The sequence below is a fragment of the Podarcis liolepis genome (assembly GCF_965112155.1).
Source record: "Podarcis liolepis genome assembly, chromosome: 9".
NCBI classification, from domain to species: domain Eukaryota; kingdom Metazoa; phylum Chordata; class Lepidosauria; order Squamata; family Lacertidae; genus Podarcis; species Podarcis liolepis.
In genome coordinates, this window is record NC_139564.1 from 47,086,723 (window position 1) to 47,106,670 (window position 19,948).

General features: G+C 41.4%; 1 protein-coding gene across 2 annotated transcripts in view; it reads right to left on the reverse strand.

Moving 5' to 3' along the window:
* LOC310714725 (glycine receptor subunit alpha-3) overlaps positions 1-19,948 on the reverse strand; it is a 75,712-nt gene that overhangs the window by 38,620 nt on the left and 17,144 nt on the right. For both annotated transcript variants that reach the window (XM_083520312.1, XM_083520311.1), the window contains exons 2-3: positions 16,500-16,627; positions 9,105-9,172 (exon numbers count right to left, since the gene is read on the reverse strand). In XM_083520312.1, the coding sequence (XP_083376438.1) occupies positions 9,105-9,172; positions 16,500-16,627 (196 nt within the window). The remainder of the gene's footprint in view (positions 1-9,104; positions 9,173-16,499; positions 16,628-19,948) is intronic.

Here is a 19,948-nt window from a genome sequence, read left to right on the forward strand (position 1 = left end):
CTATGTTCTGATCGACAGATTACTCCAAGAGGTGCAGACCAGGTCAGTTCATATCAGGATTCACCAGAATAGAATTCCTGCTGCATCCTTTGCTCATCGTACATAGCTCAGGTGAGCTCCAGAGCTTTTGGAGCAAATGAACTGTGCAGACAGGCATGTTGGAAGCTCTCAGACAGAACAGAAATGCTGTGACAACTAATCCCTAATCTTGTGTAACCAAGCCCAAGGAAGCTCCTCACCCAAAATTGCTCTTGTAACTCTTCTTTGCTATGTAGGGCTGCCAAATCTTTAATCAGCTCCTACTACTTTGTTTATAAAGCAACATCATCTGCAGGCAGGTGATAATATTTATCTCCATGCTATGAAAAAGCAGCTTCACTTATTGATTTTTTTCGGAGTAGCTCAAACTGCTGGTCAGACTGTTTAGCTTTGATCTGGTCAATTGGCAATGCTGGGAGGGTTGTTTTTTTTTTGGGGGGGGGTCTTTTCTGCTTCTTTGCCCACCAGCCATTTAACCAACTCTACAGCTGCCACCATACAATGCTCAGAAGGTGATGGAATGGGAAATAAGGTAAGAGCAGAACAAAAAGAATTTTGTCTCACTCATATAAATATAGGTACGCAGTCATCAATACCTTTTTAGATTATCTTGAATCTTTGCTGTCTACAGAATTAACGATTGGAGAAACAAGTCTCTTTTCGGATGGTGAAAGAATTTATTTGACAGACAGGCTCAATAATGAACCATGTACCTAAAGGTGTGATTACTGACTGTGACAGCAGGCGTATGGATTTTTAAAAATGTAATCCCTGTGTTTATCATCAGTGCTACTGCAAACCAGTCACCAGGGAAGTGAACTGTGGCAAACAATTTGCTAAAGGCCTGCTTGGTAAAACACGCAGACTTTTTGCTGTTTTCTATGTACCATCAGTAAGCTACCAATATATATATATATATATATATATATAGGTTTTGGTGTCCTCGGGTGTCTTCCCGTGTAAAAGTTGGGGTGTCTAGGCGACGTTTCGACGAGGTCTCACTCGTCATCTTCAGGCTGGTGCTTTCGGCTTCTTGTTACTGGAACAGAGCAGGATCTCAGTGTTTGAGTTCCTATAAATACTGTTGAGGGGGTGTGGTGTATAGAAGAAAAGGCACACTAACCTGGGAACTTCCTCTCTGCCCAGAACGTTGGAGGCTATACACCACACCCCCTCAACAGTATTTATAGGAACTCAAACACTGAGATCCTGCTCTGTTCCAGTAACAAGAAGCCGAAAGCACCAGCCTGAAGATGACGAGTGAGACCTCGTCGAAACGTCGCCTAGACACCCCAACTCTTACACGGGAAGACACCCGAAGACACCAAAACCTGCATTCCTGTACCCGTGAAAATCTACGAAAGCATATATATATATATATATATATAATATGACATGGGAGCCTGATCCTATGCATATTTACTGACTGTGTTCAGTGGCCAAAGAACAACAGCGCTGGAGTATGATATTGTTGTATCCTTTGTGTTTCTCTTGACTCATCTAACACTTTACAGATAGAATTCAAAAGTGACTAAAACTATGGAATGCACTTGCTGATACATTGTAAATGGTTCTAAAGTTAAAGGGACCCCTGACTATTAGGTCCAGTGGCAGACGACTCTGGGGTTGTGGGCTCATCTCGCTTTACTGGCCGATGGAGCCAGCTTCCGGGTCATGTGGCCAGCATGACTAAACTGCTTCTGGCGAACCAGAGCAGCGCACGGAAACGGCGTTTACCTTCCCGCCAGAGTGGTACCTATTTATCTACTTGCACTTTGACGTGCTTTCGAACTGCTAGGTTGGCAGGAGCAGGGACCAAGCAACAGGAGCTCACCCCGTCACGGGGATTCAAACCGCCAACCTTCTGATTGGCAAGCCCTAGGCTCTGTGGTTTAACCCACAGCGCCACCCACATCCCATGGTACATAAATGGTTCTAGCTGTGTAAAAGGCAAAATGATTATATGCACTTTGAAACAGAAGAGAAGGAGCAGGTTTTTCAACATATTATTAGAAGTTTATTGTGCATAACAGCAGCAAGGGTGACATGTTGCATCCTTCAATTTAATTAAGGGTAGCGAACATGTCGCTCCACCACAAGAGTTCCACAAGACATATCTTCATGTGTATGGTAGACCATCTTCATAGGGAGGGACACTTGGAGAGCAGAGTACAGTTGGAGGGAAAGTGCAATGATATGTTTTATAGGCTTTGTTAAGTATAATGGCACCATAGTTTCATATTCATCCTTTTCACTAAGCACCTGCAGGCAGTTTACTGATGCTCAGGAATAGCAGCCATATTGAAAGAACAAATGGCAGACCCATTCCTAAGGCTAGTATTGCATATATCTATACTCAGATTTGCGAAGAATGGCAAAGAATCTGGAGCATGGAGGAATTATATTTACATGTTATTTGTCTCAAAAGTTTTCTTAAATGCATCTTCAGTTGATTTAAAACATAACAGAAGAAAACATGGGAGCGAGCTAAATGAAAGACAGAAACCTGGGTAGTAAATACGTCAATATTTACTGTATGCAGGGAACGCGGGTGGTGCTGTGGTCTAAACCACTCAGCCTCTTGGGCTTGCCGATCAGAAGGTCAGCGGTTCGAATCCCTGTGACAGGGTGAGCTCCCTTTGTTCTGTCCCAGCTCCTGCCAACCTAGCAGTTCGAAAGCATGCCAGTGCAAGCAGATAAATAGGTACCACTGTGGTGGGAAGGTAAACGGCATTTCCATGTGCTCTGGTTTCTGTCACGATGTTCCGTTGCACCAGAAGTGGTTTAGTCATGCTGACCATATGATCTGGAAACCTGTCTGTGGACAAACGCCGGTTCCCTCAGCCTGAAAGCAAGATGAGCACTGCAACCCCGTAGTCGCCTTTGACTGGACTTAACTGTCCAGGGGTCCTTTACCTTTACCTTTTATTTACTGTATGCAAAATATTGTACTTCAGTTTCCACATGAGAATAACTTTATCTTGGTTTCTTCTTTCATTTACCTTGGTAATCACTTCACACAAGAGTTAACACAGCAGATTCAATTTTGAGTGTGCAACAATTTCTGTTACCATCATGCAATTTATGCATATCTATACAGTTGCCCTTATTGTGTCAGATGCTTCCCTTGCTTAATTTGTGAACATACTGGGACCAGTCTAAACATAATACGTGTTAAAAACAAAAAGTAGCCAGAGGGAAATAATTTTTCCAATGTCTTCAGCATTTAGCTGTCTCTCCATGTGTGTAGGTCAATCTCAGCTTGATATATAGATGATTTTACCCTTAACTCCTGTTAGAGTTAATGGCACTTAAACTCGCAAATCCCTCTCCATCAGCATAATGCACTCTTCTAGCCTATATTCCTTTTGCAGCTGACAGTTTATTTGCAGTCTTCTTTCAGAGCCAAAAGTCACAGAACTTTACAATAATGTGAAATCTGAAATAAACACAGAAGCAAAACAACCTGCCAACTTCTTAACCATCCATGGTAGTTGTACCATTAACAGCTGCTTGATGTGCATCCCTCAGCAGGTGACAATGTTTATTTATCTACAAGGTGCAGAAAATTTGCCTGTTGATGTCTGCCAAGCAAGTGGTGGCTGAAGGCTTAAAAAAAATTCTCCGGCTATTGTAGATATAGTACATTCTGTTAAATTTCTTCTTAGTGGACAACTGAAGCCTGAGACTTTCTATGAAAGTTTCCACGAAGCTTCTAAAGGTAGTCTAAAAGGTGGTGTTTCTAACATTTATAGAGGTATTTTATCTTGTTTAATGGTTTCCAGCATGAGTTTAAAAGGAAGTATGATCGAACTTGGCAAGCATTGTGGCAAAAGCCTCCAATTAGTGTTATGTTTGCTATCCATGATGAAAATAATGTTATGCTAGCATTTTACCCCTGCTAAAGTTGCTAGGAAAAATGCTGGTCTTTCAAATATATATTGGAGAGGGTGTCGGGGTGGGGATTCTTCCACCCCTCTCTTTTTATTTTAAACTAATAAAAGTGTTGTTTCTTTCTCCACCAGTTAAAAACCCCATACATTATCATTTCCTTTATGATTATGGTGCTTCAGTTCCTAAACACTCAACAACAGTTGCCCTCTCAAACACTTACTTCAAAGCAGTCTCATTGACTTTCGTCTGCTCATTATGAATGATGTATGGTCTGCCACATTTTGCCTTTTGAACATATGCAAGGCGTGTAGCCACTTCTTTTTTACACCAGCAGCATGCAACCTGGTGCCCCCACATGATGATGATCTACAGCCTCTATCATCTCTGACCATTGATCATAGCTGGGGTTGACAGGAGCTGGAATACAAACACATTACTGGGAGGGCATCACATTGTCCATTCATACTCTCTGTACCCTGGATTGTCAATGAAATTCAAAGCTACACACTTGATTCTAATGGATTTTTGGAGTTTTCTGGAGGCCAGTTGGGCTAGCAGCTTTGGAGTTGGGACAGCTGAGGTTGTCACATCCAAACAATAATTGTCATTTTTGCTGTTCAGGCTAGGCACTGCTGGCAATCATCTCCCTGTGTCTGTAAGTCTATTTTCTCAGTATGAGACGCAGGGAGTGAAAGTTCCACTTGTTGAATTTTTATTTGTCACACAGCAAGGTACATGGAACCTGCCAGAAGTGAGTTAGCATGCAAGCCTAATTTTCTAGTTCTTCTTCAAACTGTGAATAGTGTGTTTCCAAGGCTGACTCTCTCTATGATTATGAGATTAACAGCCTCTTTGACCTGAGTTTTCTAAGAATAAGACAACTAGACAGCCTCACACAAAAGAGCAAATCTAGTGCCAGCTTCAGCATGCAAGTCAGATCAGTCACTTCCTGTTCCTGGTCCAGTCAATGTGCCTGTTAGCAGCCAGCCTTGAAATGCCTGTGAGGAAAAGCTTGGCAGGACTAAGCAAGAGACATGGTTCCTTTACACAGATAATTGGCTCCATTAAAGTCGCTTGCTGTTCGATCCCTTTCCAAGTGTCAATGAAACAGTGGCACATTTACTAGTCTCTTAGGATCTGCTGCTTATTTCAGAAGTGCTGCTGTATTCTGTTAAGCAGCTTAAGAACAACGAAGCACAATCTCTCTCTCATTTCGGGAGATCATCGCAGAACTATAGCAAGGGTCACTGGCAGGATCTAAAGAAAGACTTCCTGACGAATGGGAGATTCCTGATGATAGGAAGCTGGCAAATACAGGGCTGACTTGCTGCCTCCTCTCCTTCTAACCCAATGTGACATGTAACAGCCACGAAAAATGCTGAAGGGCACTCTGCAAACAATATATTGATAATGAGAAGAAGAGTCTACAATAAAATAGGCAAATAAATCATTACAGTTTCAAAACATACATCCCAGCAAGAAGTACAAAGAACAATATAGCACAAACATTATTATTGTATATATGTCTCTCTCATATCTGTCTCTACAGCCACAGCAGGTGTTGCAGCCTTCTAACAGTATGACTTCACCCCCCCAAAGTTGCATTCCTCCATAGTATCCTGGGACAGATGAATGCCAGACCCAAGAATTCTCTAAGAAGCTGATGTAAGATCTTGTTTGAAAGAACTTCCTAAGATGGTAACACCTTAAAAGCATTTTTAAACTTAAGGCCCTGATTGAAGTTTTCACAAATGGGTGGGGAGACTTCAGGAATGGTTAACTCTCCAAACTAACTTGATTCCAGGAGGGCAAACCCACCGAAGGGGTTTAAAATTATAGGTAGGTGATAATTTTGGGCTACCTGGACATTCCTTGAAATCCTCTATGTGCAGTTTGGCCATTAGGCAAGCATGGTGATGTGGCAAGTGTGTGGTTACATAGAATGGGGCCCTTGCATTTGATCCCCCCCTTTCTTTTTTGTACAGTGTTCTAAACTGCCTAGTTCATGGGTAGGAAAATTGTGTTCCTACAGGGACCTGTTAGACCTGCAACTCCCATTGTCCCTGATCTCTGGCCATGCTGGCTGGGGCTGATGGGACCTGATGAGTCCAAAAATGTCACCCAACGGCTATAGGCTAGCCACCTTCTGCTCTCATTCATTAGTAGTCCTTGCTGGTGACAGGCAAACAGTGCTATCAGGCTACAATTCAGGATGCCTCTGTAACCCCTCCCCAGAAGCAAGGGGGAGGAATGCAGCTGTGACACCAGCTCTTGCATTTTTATTCCAAGTTTGATGGAAAGGAGAGACCAGCTGAAGAAGCAAAGCAGTCCCATCCTCTCTTGGAGTATGCAACTAGTAGTACCATATGCAGGCGGGAGGTGGGTGGGTGCTAACTTAATAAAGCTCAGCCTACTTGGATACTATCACCATCCTAAAATTTAATTTTAAGAATTTATTTTGCATGTACATTTCCTCTCTTACTATGTTTTCTACATTAGCTTCTAGCATTCTTTGATAAATGGGAGACAACTGGGCATGACGTGATCTATGCTCAGAAACTATAACTGACCAAGCACATTTCTGTTGTGTTTAGGAAGTTCCCTTCACATTCAGCTTCCCTTTTTCACTTAATGTAACAGAATCAAGCATGAGCCATTTGGGAAGGGCCATGTCTTGGTGGTAGAGCATCTTCTTTAAATGCAGATCACCCACCCAATCAACAACATTTCTAGGTAGGACTAGGAGAAAGCTCTGTCTGAAACCCTGGAGAGCTACTACTGTTCACTGTAGATGATGCTGAGCTAGATGGACCAATGGTCTGAATCTTCATAAGGCAGTTTCCTATGTTTCCATTACAGTTTAAAGAGTTATAGACAGGGTGTGATGCAAAAGAGGATAAAGCTACTGTGTCATTATTAGTTGTAGAGAAGAGGGAATTTCATCAGATGTAGCTTGCATGACATTCTCGTTGAAGATCTCTAACTTTTTAAAAGCAACCACCACACCCACACCCACACCCACACACCCCTTGTTTTGAATTTACTCAGCTGTTGGTTGTTTTCTTATGACCAAGCCAGCGAAATAACAGATTTTGGTCTACATATATTAGAGTAAGCTACATTAAAATAAAATGGACTTTAACAGTATTTCTTCGATTCCTGTGAAATATCATGAATGCACATTTGAGAAGGAGGTATGCATTTTAAATAACATAGATAGTTCAGAATATAGAACATACACAATATCTTCATCTGCTGTGCACTTAGAACATAGTAAAATGTAGGGGAAATGTTGCACCCCTAAATTCTAAGCTTTCTTCAGAAAACTATTTAGATAGTGATTTAATTAAAACTTCTCCTTCATCCAAAATAGTAAGTGAAATGTAATAGTGGCATGGATAAAATAAAACAATATCTGAAAGGTGACCCAATTGTTCAAGAAAACAGCATCAAAATATTCCCTAGCTATATTGAAGTATCAGATGTTAACCTGTAACTAAGGTACATAACATCCCTACTTTAATTTTAAAGAGCTTTTCTTGTTTGGTACAGTGAAGTTAAAGAATATAGATGCTAAACCAAGAGAGAGGTCACAAATAGAGCTATGTGTGTTTTAAACATGCTCATGTTCTCAAAATGATGGCTTTGATTCTGAAAGAATTTGACAATTGCTGACCGCAAGAAAGTCCTCCTTTGCGCTGCATCAATGCATAATTTAGAAGTGAACTATTACAGAGCCCTGGCATTCCTCTACATTCAGAGCAGCAGTTTACTAGGGAGTTCTGAAAACGATGTACTATGAGCAGTGAAAAATAAAAAAAACCCTATGCAATAATTTATAATTGACTGCAGCCAAGGCCCTAGAGATGAATATGTATTGCATGTACCCACCTAATGGCAGCTTTCATTTTAGATGAGTGAGTTTCTGACTCTTATCATGGAATGAAAAGATCTCAATGTGTGTGAGGAGGGTCTGCCAAAGACTGATAAACTATGGAGTCAAACTATGGAGTCAGTATGATCAGGATACAACACTTCTGTATATATCTGTGTATCTCCCTCTCTTCCCTAGAATCTTCCCCACTTTGTCCACAATATAGTTCCACTCAGTTGCTCCAGTCCAGTGGTACCTTGTTCTGATAGGATTCTTATGCAACGACTTACCCATTCACTTCAATGTAAAGAGCAGCTCTGCACATGTAGAGCTATCATTTCCATTCAAATAAGTGTGAATGTTCTCATATTGTTTCATAATGTGCAAATATGATAAATTAGGATTGAAAGATGAAATGCATTGAATTTCTCCTTCACATTCACCCTTCTTTGAATTTTGCAATGCAATTCTCCAAAAATGTTTATAAAAATGTACATAAAAACAAATACAATAGTGGAAGTAACACAAAAAATGCATTATATTAGCAGAAATTGGTTGCAAAAATGTATGTGTTAGTCAAAACTACATACAAAATGTGTTTATTAAGAGAAATCCACTCTGAAATTTCATGAGGATTTGGTTTTTTGTTTTGTAAATTGCTGCAGAAACACTGAGAACTGAATTTAAGATTGGCAAAATGAGACAATTGAAATTGGCAGATCCTTCCATCCCTAGCAGTAAGGTGAAGGAAAATTAAATAAGGGCAGAGTAGAAAACAAGGAATGAAAAGAGCACCAGGTCACATAATAGCAGAAAAGAAGTAAAAGATCATTCATTTAAAATAAACAAACCCAGATAGGTTTGTTTCTTTCAAAGGCATTCAACAGCCAAATCAATCCTTTGCATTTAGAAGTTAGATTTTAATACAAACTTCTGGAATTCTAATACAAATTTTCTTGAATGTCTGACATGAAGAATAATCCTTCATACTTGGCAAAGGGATGCAGACATGAAGCTGCCCTTTTCAGTGAAAGGAATGGAGATGCTTATGCAGGAACTCTGCAAGTACATAGAAGCATATGCCCTGTTCAGCACTCAAGTGATTAACCACAAATGGAGTGTGTTTCATTTTAGAAGGCTCCACCTGCCAATTAAAGAACACTGATCAGGATTGCATGCAAGTACATTCAAAGGTAAGTGCTAGTAAGATCTGCAGGACTTACTTCCAGGTTAGTGTGCACGTGATTGCAATCTAAATAATTTGAAATGTAATTGTTTGTGATAAAGAACATCTTACCATGGTTGTTTCTGCAATGGATCCAAAACTGTTTATAAAGATGTTGCATGTCACATTTACCGGAGGCCCTGTAAATGAAATGAAATCAAAACGAGGAGAAATTACTGCTCACACTAAACAAACAAGTCAAAACCTGTGGCTGCTAAACCAGGGATGGCAAACCTTTTTTTAGCCCAAGGTCCACATTCTCTTCTGGACAACCTTTTGGGGGACCACATGCCATGGTGAAAGGAGACGGAGCAATGAAGGTGATGCTTCTCTTTGCACATACGCTAGTTTCTACACACACCCCCACTCTGGCCTCCATCCAAGCAAGAAAGAGACATTGTCAGGAGAAGGCAAAGCGGGGGGTGGGGGGTGGGGTAAGGATCATTACTAGAGAGAATGTGTGGCCTCTGGGGGGCAGGCTTAGAGGGCAGAATTTGGCCCTATGCATGAGCTAAGAGAAATGGAGGTAGCACTGCAGCCCTAAGACCACCTTTCATATATCCTTTTCTTTGAGTACCTTTCCATTTCTATGTGCATTTTAAAGGATTTCCCCTTAAAACTCCACAGACAAATGGGATAGGATGGGCTTACTTCCATTCCCTTGCAGAACTGGAGTGGAGATTTTTCCACAACATCTTTTTTCTGTAATCCACAATAGGCTGCCATCCAGAGACCTTGAAAGCCAACGCAAAGTTCATCTGAAGGCCAGATGTTTGGAGAAAAGGCACGTGGGTGAGTAGATGCAGAAAGTCCCAGGTTCGGTCACTGGTATCTCTGAGAAGCTGAAAAGGGCCCCTGAACGGAGCTCAAGGACAGCCACTGTCAGTATGGATTGAATGAACTAGTTGAGCCAACAGTCTGACTCAACAGCAGGACTGGGACCATGTTGGGCTGACAGAATCACAGAATTGTAGATTTGGAAGGAGTCCAAAGGGTCATGTTGTGCAACGCAGGAATCACAATAGAGATTTAACTCTATTCCTGTGCATTAGAGTTTCCCCAAATACACTCATGTAGCAGATACTAGCAACCAAACTTTCCCTCCTAGAATTCATATCAGCTTTGGGAAATTTTGGGGCAGGACAGGGGGAGAGTAGAATAAATCTGGCTCCCAAAATTCTTGGTTCTGCTTACATACATTTAACACTGGGCATGCATGGTGGTGTCACAATCTTTGTCCTGTTGGTTTTCAAGCATCTCATTCCGCTGCCCCCCCCCCCCCATTTGTGAGTGGGAAGAACAAAAGGCTGTTGCCGGAAGGAAGGTGATTAAATGCTCCAATGCACGCATGGAATGCCATTATTCCAACACCTATTGCACAAATGCACAAATTTAATTTAAACTGGATGCTAAAATCGTTTACCTTTGGAGGAGAAAAAGCAATCCAGCTGGTGCTACCAGTTGGTAGCTGATCAGAACGATCAGCTAAGTGCCTCCTATGAGACCTATAATAATGGGCAGTATGCTTGTCACTTTCAGTGGAACAATGTACACTGCAGCCTTTCGGTGCAATGACTGAAAGTGACACTGTTTCAACAGATCTATTCCTTTAAGTTAAATCAAATCACATTTTACCGCCCTGACAAGTTAGACAGGGTTGTCAAGTAGAAGAAAAGGGACACACTCCCTCAGGTATCTGTCAAAGGCAGTCTAGACATGTTTCCTGCCTCAACATCCAACATTTGCAGAGGTCCAAAAACACACACACAAAAACCCCACACCCCATTCTGAACACTGGTTGTGTAGCCCTTTGTTCCACATGCATTTGAATGTATATCACTGGATTTTTCTATTCTTTGCTGGGAGATCCACTAGTGAGGATGGGGAACCAGGCGTTGTTGGACTCTGGTGCCCACAGAGGTGTGCCTAGCAACTTTACTGCGCTCCTTTTGCCATGTGCTGAAGATGCACCTCTTTACCGCAGCCTTGACAGCTAAGGTATTTGCTGAATTTGTACTCTTTTGTTCCATTGGGATTGGTTTGATAGTTGTAATGGTTTTAGTTGTTGTGCACTCTGTTGTTCTATCCTGCTCTGGGACCTTGCGGCAAAGCATGGGCATGAAATCTTCTAACTAAATAAATAAATGAGAGCCAGCCAGCATGGTCAATGGCCAACGGATAACTGGGCACTGGATCGCCAGGGGTTTTCCATTCCTGAACTAGGAGAACTGTATGTAAATTGCTTTGAGTCCAGTGATTTTTTTCTGGGGATACTCAAGTACTGACACCTTCTCCCCCTCCCCCAATGTTAAAAGTGTGTCATTTACTGTAACAACTTCATGGTGAGTACCAGCACCTTTTTTTCTTTTAAAAAAGCACTGTTTGAGCCACTTAGTAAAGTGATTAATTACTATTATTAATAATAAACACCCGTGGTTCTGCTCACAGACATGCCCTTCCTTCATGTGGGTACTGCGAGGATGAGATGCCCCTCAAACCCAACACTCGGGAGTACATTCACACTGCACTGCTGAAGAGATGGAGCAATTCAGAATTGTTGCATAAAGGGATTAAATTTCGGAATAAGAATCATTCAATCAGTGCTTGTTATGTCTGAAATGCAGCTTTTGTATGGCTGATGTAAGAAATAATGGATTATTCTTCTGACAGGAAAAGTGCTTTTTGCAGAAGTAATGATCTCTTTTTTAAAAAAATTATTCTTATTAAATATTTTCTTGGTTTACAAAAGTACATTCCCTGTCTCTTTTTTTCAGGTTGTGCAGTCATTCTTACAAATCAGTTACATTTGTTGTGAGACATTAGTGTTGAGTACAGTATAAGGTTGGGGAAGAAGAGGGGGGAAGATGAGGGGTGGGGTGATGAGGCTTATATTCTTTTGTATAGTGTATGTATGTGTTCTCCTTTAAAAAAAAATCAAATAAGGTGTCTTTTGATACTCATTAGTACTTGGTTATTGACACTGTAGTTGGTGTAGCCTCCTCTCTTTTATATATATGGTAACAGGCCAGTTTTGTTGTACTTTCCCTCTTTTCTTCTAACATGCACTGGGTGCCCTTGTGGGGCTAAAGGTGAAAATCATAAATGGGAAATATAATAAACTGCCATGTGAATGCAGCCAATCTCTCTCTCTCTCTCTCTCTCTCTCTCTCTCTCTCTCTCTCTCTCTCTCTCCCCAACATATCTAAGTTTCTGTCTGTTATTCAGGAAATAAATGTTTGGATAGTTTAACTTGAATTTTAATCACAAGGGGCAACTTGTATTAGTCTACTGAATGTTAACCTAGAATGTTTGAATTCCTCTCCCACCATCAACTACCAAGTGGACTTGGATATCCCAGACTTAGATACACATCTGTAAAATGGGAATAATTATATATTATCCAAAGTAGTTATAACAAAAGGAGGATATTAGTGCATTTTATTAATTTCCATTCATATCTAATTCCAGGAAAATTAAACTAAACCTAAGGTCCTTCTCTGATAACAATAATAATTAACATGCAAGGTAGAAAATAACCATTAAAAACCACTATGAAGAACCATAGGGTTGTGTCTGAATGAATAAAGCAATTGAATCACTGGAAGATTACAATGATGCCTTGCCACCATTTTGCTACAGGCTAAAAAACAAAAGTTTTTTGATTTATTTATAATGAGCTAGACTGTCATAAGGGATAAGCAGTTGTGTCACTGCTAATGCTTTCCTGCACAGAAGCCAGTAGTTAGAAAACAATGTGCTTGACAATCAATAATTGAAATAATAATTTGCCTGCTGGAAAGTGCTTGAAGCATCCTAGAAAGAACCTCCATACCCCCTCTCCAAAATATGCAGTCCATGCATGGCAAAGCTGTAAAGATGTAAAGCTGATGGAATGGTGTCTATCAAGCGCCAATTATACTCTACAATAGAGTTTGCTTTTTAAATGATTTTGCATTAGGCTATGGTTTACCATGACCACTTGAATGTGAGAGGTCCCAGAGAACAATTTGCACCTCCTATGCCCCTCTGTGGGGTTTTTTTTTTAGCTAACTGAAGTGTGGCAGAGTGTGTGGAAGATTTAGGATGGATAAAAGAAACCTCTACTTCATGCAGTGCACAGTCAAACTATGCAACTTGGTCTCCATTAGGCAGTGATGGCCACTGATTTAGATGGTTTTGAAAGAGGATTAGACAAATTCATGAAGGAGAGAGAGAGCTATCAATGGCTACAAGCCATGATGGCTATGCGCCACCTCCACAGTTGGAGGCAGCAATGCTTCTGAATACCAGTTGCTGGAAACCACAGGAGGCCAGAGTGCACTTGTGCTCCTGTTCTGCCCTCCTCGTTTCCCACATTGTTGGCTGCTGTGAGGACAATATGCTGGACCAGATGGGCCATTGGCTGTTCTTAGCTCATTATGAGTCTTTCAAACCAGTAATCACAGCTAAGGTCTCTCCACCTTAACCATGACCTATAGCCAAGGTTTGTTCCAGGCTTACAGTTTGTAAGCATACAGTTTGTAAGGAGGAAGAAGATTAAAAGAAGAAGAGTTTGGATTTGATATCCTGCTTTATCACTACCCAAAGGAGTCTCAAAGCAGCTAACATTCTCCTTTCCCTTCCTCCCCCACAACAAACACTCTGTGAGGTGAGTGGGGCTGAGAGACTTCAAAGAAGTGTGACTGGCCCAAGGTCACCCAGCAGCTGCATGTGGAGGAGCGGGGAATCAAACCCGGTTCACCAGATTACGAGTCTACCGCTCTTAACCACTACACCACACTGGTACACCACACAGGAGAGACCTTAACTGCAACCCCAAGTTCAATTTGGCATAGTTGATGCACCATACTGAGCTAAAAAGCCCAGGGAGGAGAAGGAATGTGCAATTCTGCCAATTTTGGTTTCTATCAGGCCTCATCCACGCTCTTTCTTTTCCTGTGCCTAGAAAGCAGAGATCGGAGCAGTTTTCTGCTAGTCCTGTGCTTTTCTAGGCATGGTTCCAAGCGGTTTTGCCTTCGCCCCACCACTTTCCCCCAGAAAACCCACTCTTTAGCCCGAAGTCAGAACTAACGGCCATCCATGGAAAAGCCAATTGCTGTTTGTTCCAATTTAGCACTAAACTGCTGGTTTTCCCACAGGGAAAGCAGTGCGGCACACAGAGATATGGATAAGCCCTTAGTTTCTCATTTTCCCCATATATGTTGTTTTCCACATTTCCACATCAGTTTGCCGATTTCTTGACAAAAACAAACCCCTTCAGCCTTTTAGTGTGATTTTCTCCTATTATACACATTTTTGTATGCAGTTTTCCTTATATAGACTTTTTTCAATGCAGTTTCTCCTAGCAGAATGCATTTTTGTATCATGTTTTCATTAATATCTGCATTTTTATGCACACTTTACCCTAGTATATGCATTCTTATACATGCTACTTCGCTGGAAAACAACACTCTGGAATTTGGAACTGTGTGAAATTCAAGGGGTGTTGTGCCTTGTTTAAAAAAGTGTGAATTAGGTAGGCTCACCTTTAAATTATAACTGAATTGAAATTCTTCCTATTCCTGGTGGGAAGCAATGTGGCTGCCTCAGGAGCCAGGACAGTTGAGCATTCATGCTAAGTCATTGTTTGGCTTTAGGTGCAGAGTCCAAAATAATACGAAATTCTATTTGGCAATATTTTCTCCCACAGTATAGAAACACACACAAACCAAAAACTCGGCAAGGAGGATGCTTATCTGAACAATAAGTCTGAACCTCTCCTTGCCGGTATTCCCGCAACTGACATCTTTAAATGGCATCTCAAGGTGTTCCTGTTTATCTTTGCTTTTGGAACATGAATTGTATTGTTTCTGGACTATGATTTTACAGATATTACTTAGTGCTTTAGTATTTTAATTGCAATCTTGCGATTTTATTGATATTTTTATAGCATGATTGTTTCAGTTTTATGCTGCTGTTAAGCCACTCTGTGGCAGGACAGGACTTAAAAAAACTGAAACTAACTACCGCATAATAGTTCAGATTTATTTTATTTTTTTGCAAAGTACGCTTTTAAGAAAGAGAAAAATGCCAAATTAGACTTGTGTCCCTTCTGTATTCCAGCAATTACAAAATAAGGCTTTTGATATTTAGAATACGTGTTGCAGAAGAATTCACTACGTGCTCAACATCTGCCCTATTCCACAGTTGGCATGACCTCCTGGTGTCTATAATAAGCTCCACTATCCAATCTCCAAATGACCCTCCATGCCTTCAGCTTTCTACTAATGCTTTCCCCCGGAGATCTTTAAAAGATTCCAATAAAAAGTGGAAAGAGATTGGATTGCCTCCTATTATTTGCCTGAAGTCATCTTCTGTGCAGCGTAGCTAAGGTAGATTGAACTTGAAGTTTATGTGCTAATGGGAATAACTATGGTAAGTAAACGAGAACAGCTTCGGCTGCAAAGCAGTGGCAGTGGGGGAGAGAGAGTAATTAGGAAGATGATACTAGCACAACATCAGGAAAGTAATATTAGAAGTGCATATCTTATGTAACTGTGCAAGTTCACTTATATAGCAACCTTCTTTTTTCTCTCACCAAGCAAAAAACCCAGGCACACAAGGCTCAGCACATATGGAACAGCTGCCCATGGAGGCAGAATTAAATGGTTCCCTATGGCTAAGAAGCTGTTTGTGTGAAGTGGTTCGCTGAGTTGCTATGCAGATGAAGGAATTCAGGCTGCTCCTCTGCACATGTTTGGGTTTAAGGTTTCGAGGACATTGAGAACACTGATAGCTTACTATGTGGTCCAAGTCACCATGGGGAATGATTTAAATAAACCTCCTGATGGAAACCATTTTGTGTGAAAGAGAATATCTAGAAAGAGGGGAGCACCGTATGCAAGCAAATGGGATAAAATGGTCTAGCAACCTACATTCCCACATTATTCTGAGTTTAAACTTTGCTACGGAAGGCTCTCTCCTGCATTTTGAATCCAGGCACCCAGCCAATCCATACACATGGGTCAGAGGGTTTCATATTTTCCACCCACATATAATTGCATGATGCAGTCCTCCACAGGGGTGGTATGAACACAAATACTGGACACGAATACTGGAATCATGTGAGCAGGACAAACTGTGTGTGTCTTTCCCAATTAGGTGATTATTGTGTGTGAAAGACCCACACAATTGACTTATTCATACACATCACTATTGAAAAAGATTCCAATACAAGGACAGAGCCAGGATCAGCTATGGCTGAGCCATCTGAAACCCATGTGGTCGTCTCCCTCCTTTAGGAATGGTGGGCATTGCTCTAGAAGTTTGAACCAGCAGAAGAACATGTAGTTGTTTTAAAAAAGAAAAGATTTCTGAAGTGTGAATGATCAAAACCATATTCTCAATTATGAGCCAAACATTTTTCTTGCTTCTAAAACAATTCAAGCAACATTATAACCCAAATGGACACCTGGGAGATGACATTACCTTTGAAGTTCGGTCTTATTCTTGCATCGTAGCCAGACATCCTACCCATTAATTTATCCAGGAAATCTGATGGAGACATTGGCATGCTGCGTGATCTTGCACTGTCTGTTTCCTTCGTGGCCACCAAACTAAAAGCAAGCAAAATCCACACTTTTAATCAGCTTAAGCATCCAACATTTTTGAGATTCAAAAATAATGTCTTTGTAAGAATGAGCTTAAATGATAATTGTTGAAAACTAAATTGAGAATTTCATTGGTACTACTATTTTCCCCTTACCCTAAATTAACCAAACATATTTTAACAGAATAACACCAAATGAGAAAATGAATATTCAGTATTTTTAAGGTTGCCATCCTAAGCAAATATCAGTGGAAACCAAAGTTGTGGCTTAGTGGAAAAAGGTTGTACCAAAGCTCTTTTAATATATTTCATCTGGGATGCCCAATAAGTGAATGACTCCTATTGTGAAATATATTTCCATGGGATATAAACCCTATTCAGGAGTTCAACTCATGAGTAAGTGGCCCAAATGCAACAACAGAGGTTCTTACATGAGAGTAAGGAGGAAAGCTTTATTTAAGGCTTACAATGGCACAGGTCAGGCTATGGGTACAGATTCCCAAAAGCACAGCTAGAGAATTTAAGATCAGCATTAGGGATCTAAAACTAGATGAAAGCTGCAAAGATGTCCCAACAAATGGTCACACATCCCTGTCAGATTTTGAGTTCAGCTGTGGCGTGCTCTCCCTGTGAGGCTGACACACTTGGAGGCACAAGCTTCTATGAAGAGCATGTATCTGTTACCAATAGCAGAGGCAGCCCTGAGTTTTCAATGATGGGATGGAGGCCTACATTTTCCCAACATCTAAATGCACAGGAGGCCACATCCTCCCTCTCAGCCTGCTCCCCACATGTGGTGCCTTCCATGCTCTGCTTCTCAACTTCCTCATCGGACAGCAACAGCTGCTCCACTTGGACTCACGATAGTAGAACATGGGAGTAGAAGTGAATACCTTAAGCTTTGGCCCCTCCCTCACCTGCTACAAGTTGTGGCCTTTTCCTGTTCATGGGGCCTTCCCTCACCACATATAATCCTGATTTCCCAGAGCTCCTCTTTGTGTGGGGAACCTACACAGTTAGGGCAGCATTCCCCAACCCACAGCAAATGGTCACCCTGCAACTTGCTGAGGGAAACAGCAGGGGTCAGAGACAGCACCTTCTATTTGCCACCATAGATTACTGGATATCCACGGGAAGACTGAATTCGAGAGCTGAATTTGAGAGTAATCACCCTCTCTCACTGCTGTTCTCCAGTGGGTAGTGTTCAGAGAACTGCCTCTATTGATTCTGGAAGCAGCATACAGTGGTACCTCTGGTTAAGAAATTAATTCATTCCGCATGTCCATTCTTAACCTGAAACTGTTCTTAACCTGAGGTACCCCTTTAGCTAATGGGGCCTCCTGCTGCCACCACGCCACCGCTGTGCAATTTCTGTTCTTATCCTGAGGTAAAGTTCTTAACCCAAGGTACTACTTCTGGGTTAGTGGAGTCTGTAACCCGAAGTGTTTGTAACCCGAGGTGTTTGAAACCCAAGGTACCACTGTATAGCCACCATGACTAATGGCATTACACAAGAATAAATTACAAGACTGACTGGTAATGCATACAAAGATTCCCCCAGTCACCCACCAATGGCCTAATTCTCTGTACTTATGCTGTCTTGTATAAATAACATACAGTCGTACCTTGGATCCCAAATGCCTTGGCTCCTGAACAAATCGGCTTCCAAATGATCAAAACCCAGAAGTGAGTGTTCCAGTTTTCGAATGATTTTTGGAAGCCTTGTGTGGCTTCCGATTGGCTGCAGGATGCTCCTGCAGCAACTTGGAAGCCACGCCTTGATTTTCGAACAGTTTCAGGAGTTGAACGGACTCCCAGAATTCATTCTGTTTGAGAACCAAGGTACGACTGTATAGGAATGGACTTGGTAGCACAGCCATGTGCATATATTCACAGTGTTCAGCTGGGTTTACATCCATTTAAATGGGCATAGATTGCAGCTTCAGAGTCTGAACATGCAGCTGAATATAAGCAGGTGCCATTAATTAAGTGTCTGGATGTTGCAGCAAGAGCCACCCCTGTTGGGTTTTATGTGTGAAGGTGCCTATGCAAATTTGACTGCCAGTCATAGACTTTGAGGGTGTGGTAGAGAGAAATTGGGTAAAGCGATCAAATCCCAATCCCTTTTACGCATGTTGGATCAACCATTTGCACAGAGCTACTGCTGTATCACAGATTAAAACTGTTCCATGTACTGCCACCCAATGTCAAGGACACCTCTTAATGTCAGGGGGAAAGCATTAGAGTTTCAGAACAAGATGCCACCCATTATCTTTCATTCTTGTCTTTTTAACTTGGTTCATCCTTCGACATGCTTTCTTCTGAATCTACTTCAACGGTTTGTCTCAGCCATTTCCTAGAGCAACACAAATCCATTTCATACAAACGCTGAAGTAGGTGACTCCTTATGAAAGCTCGGCCCACAGGAAAAACACATAAAGTACCTCTGCATCATGTGACTTTTGCTGCTTACACATTACAGCTTAAATCATATCACACACAGCTCCCTAAGAGGCTTTGCATCACAACAATTTGGCATGGTGGCAGCAATGACACCACAAGAGTAAAACAAGTATTAAGCCTCCAGTGACTACTCTTCAACCAGGCCTTGGGCTGATTAATACTCTACAGCCTTTTAAGTGTGTCTGTGGGGGGGGGGGGTGTTATTGTTTTGTTGTTTTGGTTTAATTATTTACTTGTGTTTTACCCTGTTTTTTATTCTGTGAACCGCCTTGAGATCTTCTGATGAAAGGCAGTATATTAAATAAATAAAAATAATAAGATAAGAATACTATTCTACATTTTACCTGTGTCACACATTTCAGGGGAGGGGGAATACATCATTTTCTTCTAAATCCATTTGAATGACGCTACAGCTGTGCTTCTAAAACAGTGGGGCACATGCCCACTAGTGGACCTTGGTGCAGCAGCCTGCCCTGCCCTTTAGCTATGTCACCCCCCTTTTGCTTGGACTAATGCCAGCATTAGAATCTTTTTGTATGCTGAGTAAAAATGGCTAGAGGAAAGTCTCCTTCTTCTGAGGCAAAAGTGCAAGAGAAGGTGCTGAAGGAAAATTGAAAGTGAGATAAAATGTGTGGGTGGCATTCAGTTCTTGTCCAGATTAGATCAATTGAAGTTAATGGACATGGCTAACTTAGCTTTATTATGGTACGTTCTACAGAAAGACAGCTTACCTAAAACTGCCAGCATAGTGCTTGAGGTGCTGTTATGCACCCCATAATCTGGATAAAACAATATCTCCCCTGAAGTAAACTCTTCACCCCAGAAGGTCATATGGCACCCGATTGTTCCAGATAACTCATTGTGC